Source organism: Sinocyclocheilus anshuiensis, unplaced genomic scaffold (genome assembly GCF_001515605.1).
Source record: "Sinocyclocheilus anshuiensis isolate Anshui unplaced genomic scaffold, SAMN03320099.WGS_v1.1 scaffold152, whole genome shotgun sequence".
Classification (NCBI taxonomy): domain Eukaryota; kingdom Metazoa; phylum Chordata; class Actinopteri; order Cypriniformes; family Cyprinidae; genus Sinocyclocheilus; species Sinocyclocheilus anshuiensis.
Genome location: NW_015555781.1, coordinates 228,103 through 236,596, shown reverse-complemented (window position 1 = coordinate 236,596; position 8,494 = coordinate 228,103). Strand labels below are relative to the sequence as shown.

The following is an 8,494-nucleotide window of genomic DNA, read 5'->3' as shown; positions in this document are numbered from 1 at the left end:
TATATTTAAAGCGAGTTTTTTGAGCAGTGTAGAGTAGCGCTTGTTGTTTGTCATTTCTCCGATCACAAATGCAGACATGGTTTTATTTTTACGCGATGCAACGCAACGCGTAAAATGACAGTGTAAGTCATTATAATCCGGAATTATGTCCCCACTGATGCAACAAATGCCTCGTTTATAATGGCTTTTAATGTTTATTTTCTCGTCGCTCTGGCCGGACAGGGCATCACAATATGGTAAGGGGCGTAACATTTGTCACACGCTTGAGGTATTCGGCCAATCACAACGCACTGGATAGCTGGCCAATCAGAGCACACCTCGCTTTTCAGACCAATGAGCTTTGTAAAAATCGACGTGTTTCAGAAAGGTGGGGCATAGAGGAGAAACAATAATGTACAGTATGTGGAAAATGTTTTTTTTTTTTTAACCTTAAACAGCATAAACACATTTCATTACACCAAATACACAAAATAATGTTCTTTTTAGCAGCATCATATGACCCCTTTAAAACGCATGATTTCAGCGTGATAGACATGATAATCAAAACCAAACAGATGTTTTTAGTATCTGGCGTACAAGCTGTAAAGGAACAGCCCTATTCTGGAAAAGGGGGCGGGGAGCAGCAGAAATGCTCATTTGCGTTTAAAGAGACGTGCATGAAAACAGCGTGTTTCTGCTTCCTCTCAAAATAGGCATTTTTCAAAATGATAAATGATCCGTGGGGTATTTTGAGCTGAAACTTCGCAGACACATTCTGGCGACACCTGAGACTTATATTACATATTGTAGAAAGGGGCATAATAGGTCACCTTTAATATTTGACGTACAAATGGAGGTCTAGCACAACAAACTGATTTTTAAATTGCTTGTCCACCATTCATAATTCAGGGCTCCAGACTAACATTTGAGAGCAGTGGCACCAGCGCCATTAAGTTCTACAGATGGTGGCGCTAAGAGCAGATTTGGTAGCGCAGGGGGTGGTGTGCGGGAGTATTAAAATACTGATTTCTGGTTTCTTGATTTGATATTTTATAATAGTGATTTTATTATTTCAAAATATAGAGAAAAAGTAGAAATGAATGACTAATAAACCAATAAGTGCTCCTCTGCTGCAGTCTACTGGTTATAATTGTGATGTATTTCTTTTTTTTTTTTTTTTTACATAAGTGTTTGTTTACCACAAAGTATAGTTTGGTCATCCCATTAAAAATAACATTCAAACTGGATCATTTTAGAGCTTTAACGTGCTGGAAATAGTTGTGTGAAATGCTTGAATGTCAGAAAAGTGCTTGAATTTCTCTCTCAAAAGGTTGTACAATCCCTGAAATGAATGATGTAATGCATTCGACTATTTCTACCACAACACCATGGTTACAGTTAGCGTTACCGCTTCTGGTTTCCTGACGTATGTCAGCGCTGTTTATAACCGAGAATTCTGTGCAGAATTTGAATGATTCTCACTAGATCTCGCAGCAACCTTATCGTTGTGCGGCGAATTCAAACGCGTCTCACTGGATCCCGCGCCAGTGTTGCCAAATAATTTTCAGGGGAAGTTGCTAAAGGCAGATCGATTTGTTGCTAAAAGTTGCTAAATGACATTGTGATGTCATTGTGTGATGTCATTGCATAACCATGACGCAAAACAGCGTTTTTACGTAGAATACACAACGAGATTACTCAAATCTCAGCAAAAACATTTTTTAAATGTTATTGGTTTATAAAAAATATTATAAACATAAAATATTTTAATTTGTAAAAGTACCAGAAGTAGCACGTCTTTATGATCGGATATTTTACAACATTGAATTATTGAACAGTTACACATTTGATGCATTTTCTTATTAACTAGTAGAACTGCACATTCTGAACAATTATAGTTTTAAGCAGTGTACTGGTAGTTAGTTAGTGTGCTACACAAAAGTCTGTAAAAATAGGACACAATGTACTGTTTATATGAAGGAACAATACATATTTATTCACAGGTGTTTTACCTGTTTTAAATTCCACATTGCATTTTGTGTTTTAAGGTTACAGGGTTACAACTTAATGGATAACATCCTGGCGGAAAATGACCAGTACCTTTTCAGTTTTTCCACATTTTTCTTACAGTGTACCTAACTGAACAACAATTATTAGGGATGCTCCGATCCGCCCTTTTCGCTTCATATACCTGGACCTTGCGGGCACTGCATGATTTCAACTCATTGCAACGTAGTTTGTTACCAATGGTTTGCTTGGCGACTGTTGTCCCAACTGCCTTAAGATCATTAACAAGCTCCTCCTGTGTAGTTCGGGGCTGATCCCTCACCTTTATCATGACCATCCTTTCCTCATAAGGCGAGATCTTGCATGGAGCACCAGACAGAGGGCGATTGATGGTTATTTTGTTTTTCTTCCATTTCCGAATATTCATACCAACAGTTGTCTCCTTCTCAAAAAGCTTCTTGCTGATGGTCTTGTAGCCCATTCCAGCCTTGTGCAGATCTACAATCTTGACTCTGACGTCCTTTGACAGCTCTTTGGTCTTGCCCATGGTGGTGGGAGAGGTTTGAATGGAAGATACACATTCTATGGACTGGTTTCTTTTATACTCCACAAGATGACATTAGGAGTCATTTCTTAAAGTGACAGGACTAATCTGTGTTCCACTTGGGCACGTAACCAATCTGTGGGAGCCAGAATTCTTGCTGGTTGGTAGGGGATCAAATACTTATTTTACTTACTGAAATGCAAGTCAATTTATAACCTTTTATATAATGTGTGTTTTCTGGATTTTTTTTTGTTGATATTCTGTCTCTATCCGTTAAAATAAACCTACCATATAAATTATAGATCCTTCATTTTTTTGTAAGTGGTCAAACTTACAAAATCAGCAGGGGATCAAATAATTATTTTCCCCACTGTATATACAAGCTAATAACATGCTGTATCATAAAAGTGCATTTATTATTGACCAATTGGAACTAGCAACTTAAACACATTTGCACATTTGATATTTGTACAGTTAGGCATCTTTCTCTAGCTCTCTCCAGGTTGATGTGCTGCTTGGCTGGCTAGCTGTTCAATGGTTTCCTCTTTTTGTGTAAATTAGATGAAAATATGTGCCTTATCATTTGAGTCACTTTACAAAAGTTGCTAAAAGTTACCAAAAACTTATTAAAAATACAAAATTTGTTGCTAGGTGCTTTAAAAAAAAAAAGTTGCTATGGTAGTCTGAAAAGTTGCTAAATCTAGCAACAAAATTGCTAAGTTGGCAACACTGCCTGCAGCACTGTTGCATCTGTGTAGTAACAGTGTCGCGAAATCAACTTTGGCTCCTGAGTAAAGCTGTTTTGAGCTCGGACAAGTTTGTTTGCGACGCTGTCTGAGCTGTGCAGCTGTTTAGTTTTGCTTTCATTTCGTTTGACGTTTGATGTTTCTCTAATGCAACAGAAATGGCAGCGCTTATGAGTTGGACAACGCGGTGGTCGCGCCAGTGTGACCACTCCCAAAAATTAGTCGCACCGGCAGAAAAAATGGTCGCAGTCTGGAGCCCTGTAATTAACTGGGGAAAATAATGGAGATTCACTGGCTGTAAGGTTTAATGTGCAGTTCTAAATTTAATTTCATTTAGGCACTATTGCTTCAACACTGGGCTTACAGAGTGAAACTCTTGGCCCCATCAAACAACCATCCCTCAGCCGACCTCTTGGGAGAGAGAACGAGACCCCAGCTACCACGATCGGCTTTCCCCCAGCAGCCTCCCCTGCACTGCAGGGACTGAATTTGCCCCTCCTGAGTGGGATGTTAGGAGCAGATGGGCCGACTCTACCAGGGGTGAGATGGATACTAATGGCTGCTCCTGTCTGTGCACACTTATTGTCTCACAGCCTACATTTACTGCCATGATCTTCCAGAGGAATGCTTTGAAATTGCTGCAATTTGCTTTTAGCTCGGCATGAGCTGTTGTTGGTCCCGTTAGTCTTCAGTGTGTTGCCAAATAGTATCTAAAGCAGGTTTGTATATTCAGATCCTCTCTTTTTCCTGAAGGCATCTATATTGGGCGAACCTCCCAAAGAAGTTGGTGTATCCCAGAATCCTTTTCTCAGTGCTTCTAGCTTATTCGCATCTTCAGGTCAGTCTACCCGTGATGTCTTATGCACCTTTACTTTTTTATTTTTTATCTTGTTGCGTTTCCTAAAGCATTACGTTTATTTAGGCTCCAGCATAAGAGCTCACCCCTACAGGAAGAGAACAGCGCTTGGCAACACGTCTAACCAAAGTGCAAACCACAGCATCCACTCGAACTACAGCCAGCACTTCCAGGAGTCTTGCACATCAGAGTTTCCTCTGCACCAGGTCGGCTCATGTGTTAAAAGCAGCTTCACTGAATGTGTGACTGCCTCACCCTTTCTAACTAGATTTGTCTGTTTGTTTGTTTTTTACTCCATCCGCAGGACCCCTTGTCTCATTTGTATGAGCAGCAGGAGGTTCTGGAAAATGCAGCACTTCCCAACTACGGTTTGCAGGTATGATTTTCACCTCCCTCCATGTACACTACCAGAAGAGTTCTGTTCCAAGATTGGACACGTGTGAAATCGTAATTGTCTCTGTCTCTCAAGCACTCCAGGCACACAGGCTTCAGTGATGCAGGGTCTCCTTTCAGCTATCCTCCCAGCCCCCCTCAGTCCTCTTATTTCAGCTTTGGAGCCCATACCAACATCCCATCCACCCAGCTCAATAAGGTACTCAAAACAAACCATTCTTTGTTACGGCAAAAGCACTACTATACAATGGTTTGCCAAAGAATGTTTTTGTGTGTGTGTGTGTTTTTATTATGTCTAAATATAGCTGCAAGCACTGATTACCGGGGTTCAAGCGCTTTAACGCATTTGAGCACATTGAAAAAATACATTTACGTATTATTTAGCAAGCCTGTAACCAAGTAAATCGATTGAAAAGAGAGCATTTTGTCAATTCCAGGTAATTTAACATAGGAATATTACATTTTTTTAATATTTATGGCTGTTATAGTACCACCTGTAGTAAAAGTTGGTACTCTTCTTTAGAATCATATGCTGAGTATGCTCACTTAATTTTGTGAAGTTCAGAGTTTCAGGCTTTTGGGTATATTTAGCCACACAAATTTTGTAAAAATGACTCCATTATAGCAAACCAAAGTGTGAAGTTCATAATTGTTGGATAATTATTGATCTTGAGAGTCCAGAGAATTGTACTGCAGTGGGTGTTTTTAAGGTTGGGCAAAAAAAACCTATGACTAGTTTGCAAAAGTAGGTTTTTCACAATCTCAAATATTTAACAGACAATCTGGTTGACAGTAGGGGTTGTTGAGACAAAATTGTTCAGAATAAGGAGCTCTATCATACAGGGTTGTGATGGTGAGAATTTTTTCACCGGTTAATCGACTTGTGACAACACCGGAAATACCGGTATCAACCCGGTGGGGTTCATTGGGGTTTTCCCTCTTTTCCTTGCTTTCCTCTACTTTTAAATGTCTTATAAATGCCTGTGCACATTTTACTTTCACTTTTGAATTAGTGGCAATTTGGCGTCAATTGCTTGAATGGAAAACAACAAAATGGTACAACGATAAACTCACTTATATTAAACATAGAACTTTTGTTAAAAATACACCATGCTATAGGCCTAATATAAAATAAATAATAGTTATAGTTTTAGATAGTATCAATGCATACGCACGCGTTCCCCTAAGCCAGGGGTAGGCAAGTTCGGTCCTAGAGAGCCGCAGTCCTTACGGGTTTGGAACGACATGAGGGTGAGTAATTAATGACAGAATTTTCATTTTGGGATGAACTAACCCTTTAAATACAGTAAAAATCAACAAACACTGTGGAACCAAATAAATAAGTAACCAAAAAAAAAAAAAAAAACTTACAAAATCCCCTTAGATAAACTGAAAATTTCAACAGCCTTTTCAAAATCCAAACTATTGCCAAACAGGCACCTTTGCATTTAGTTTCGAAACTAAATCTCAATCTTTAATTGTGGTGTCTGTTCTCTAACTGAACTAAATGATTAACGCAGTCAACACCGTCTATTACAGCAAGCCTACTATCATATGATATGAATATTGTGTGTATATGCGAATTGCTGCGATTGCAGAGGCGTAAAACTCGTTAGCCCCACCCAGTGGCTGATTTTTCTAATTTCTCTCAGACCTTTAGGGCCATGAGTCAAACAGGCCCACTGAGTTTTGTTTCGCTCAGCCTCCATTAACCTTGTCTAATAGGTGCACAGACTTCATTGGCCGATGGAGGCCATGTTTCTTTGAGATATGCCAATGTCCTTATATATATATATATATATATATATATATATATTCACTCTCCAGAGAATATTTCAGCACTGGCTTGGTTCTGATCGGACAGAAATCTTAGAACTAGTCTGCAAAAGTAGGTTTCGGACAATTAAAAATGGTGGAAAAATTTGCATACCGGAAATAAAATAAAACACTTGAGTCTGCGACAAACGGTTCAGGAGATATGACCCATTTCGTGCTTTTGATTGCTGTAGAGTAGAGACCTGCACGGGACGGATTTTTCTGTCCCGCGCCCGCCCGCTCCCGCAGAAATGTATCTTATCTGGTCCCGCTCCCGCCCGCATAAAAGTAATCTATATAGATTTTTTTCAGTAGGCTACCTCGAAGAAATTTACATTAAATGGTTCTGTAACATCTCCTAAGCTCCACAACATACCAGCATAAACGCTCCCGATAAAATATTTGTTATTTAGGCTAAGCATCAACATTCACATTCACAAACCACCAACATTCACAACAGAAAAGCAAGCATGGGCTGCTGCGTGCATGGCTTGGCATGGCAGTATGCAAGCAGCGCTTCCTTTATTATCACAAAAAACTGACATCTCAGTTAATCGCAATCTCATAAAGCTGTTATAACACAATAAATATATGCACAATGAATCTTTCACAATGTCTACACTTCGTGTGTTAAAATGAGAGGATTCGTGAGCACGCAATTTCAGCACTGCGGTGAGTAGATTCTAACTTAATCACCTCTGATTGGCCATTGCGTTCCAGAAATCAACAGTTGAGTCTGTGATTGGCTACATTGCGCAACCCTTTAAATGTGTTATAAATAGAAACTATGCCTAGCTTGCACATGTCAATCATTTTAATGTTAATGTTAGTTGTTCTTTTTGCTTTTGTGCAACAGATAAGTAACAATTTATGTTTTAGATGCTTTGTTTAGATCATTTCTATTTTGCGTGAGTCCCGCGAATCATTTTATTCTCCCGCATCCCGCACACACACAAGTCTCTTCCCGCCCGCACCCGCTCTCGCCCATCAAGAGTTGTTCCGCGCCGCACCCTGCTGCATTGGGTCCCGCGGGAGTGCCCCCTATTGGTCGATTGGGGCGAGTCTTTGGATCCGAGTTTCAAGTTTCTAGGCCTTACGGTTTGGTCTACACGACCAGTTTTAAGGAAGAAATATAATGCTAATAGAAATCCTAACAATTACAATAGGGTTTCAGTGCTACATGCTTGAACCCCTAATCATAAATTGTCTTTTCAACAATTTCAGTATCAATTCTGAGGTTTCTTTGTTTTGTTTTTTTTGCGTGCTAGAGGCAGCCATGTCCTGCTTGCTGCCAATTACACAGACACACAATATTGGATAAGTATATAAACTTGCATAAAGTTTCATGGTTGAGGCAAAATACTACAGCAGTCGTGGGTTTCATTGCACAGTATATGTGCTGTGCGAAACGACATGGTTTGCTTGACAACGTGGGGTTTTTTTTTTTTTTTTTTCCCTGGTATTTCAGTGTTTTCCCTTATGTATGCTCTGTGAAGTCATCATTTATGCCATTTGGAATGCAGTACATGTTGGATTCACGAAGTTCACGCACTGATAGACAGCTGCTTTTAAATGCTCACTTACACTGTGTCTTCGTTCTGAAGAGCCTTTGCTGCACGTGGCTATGCGTTACTGTGTGAGCGGTTAAAGGTATAGTTCACCCAAAAATGAAAATTTTATGTTTATCTGCTTACCCCCAGGGCATCCAAGATGTAGGTGACTTTGTTTCTTCAGTAGAACACAAATGGAGACTTTTAACTCAAACCGTTGCAGTCTGTCAGTCCTATAATGTCAGTGGATGGGAATCACGGCTTTGAGAATCATAAAACAAACAAAACCAAATTAAACCCTGCGACTCGTGATGATACATTGATGTGTAAAGACACGAAATGATCGGTCTGTGCAAGAAACTGAACAGTATTTATATCGTTTTTACTTCTGATTTTTACCGCAATGTCTGAACTGTCCTGAGCGCGTTCGCATCTTCAGCCTGCGCGTGAGGCGTCGTCGTCTTGCTTTACGGTGGATCACAGACTTAAGTGCATTACCGCCAATTATCTCTCAAAAGGACCATTGACACTCCTAATTGAGATTGTAGATAGTGTCAATGGTCCATTTGAGAGATAGGTGGCGGTAATGAACTTATAAGTCTGC

General features: G+C 39.7%; 1 protein-coding gene across 2 annotated transcripts in view; it reads left to right on the top strand.

Annotated features, from left to right (window-relative positions):
* The window catches only part of LOC107674651 (ribonucleoprotein PTB-binding 1-like), a 29,547-nt gene that overhangs the window by 17,746 nt on the left and 3,307 nt on the right, over positions 1 to 8,494 (top strand). Inside the window, exons 8-12 of one of the 2 annotated variants that reach the window (XM_016468691.1) lie at positions 3,635 to 3,816; positions 4,030 to 4,114; positions 4,199 to 4,338; positions 4,437 to 4,508; positions 4,602 to 4,724. In XM_016468691.1, coding sequence (XP_016324177.1) covers positions 3,635 to 3,816; positions 4,030 to 4,114; positions 4,199 to 4,338; positions 4,437 to 4,508; positions 4,602 to 4,724 — 602 coding nt within the window. Of the gene's footprint in view, positions 1 to 3,613; positions 3,817 to 4,029; positions 4,115 to 4,198; positions 4,339 to 4,436; positions 4,509 to 4,601; positions 4,725 to 8,494 lie in introns of both variants that reach the window. The other variant, XM_016468690.1, reaches the window with a different exon arrangement.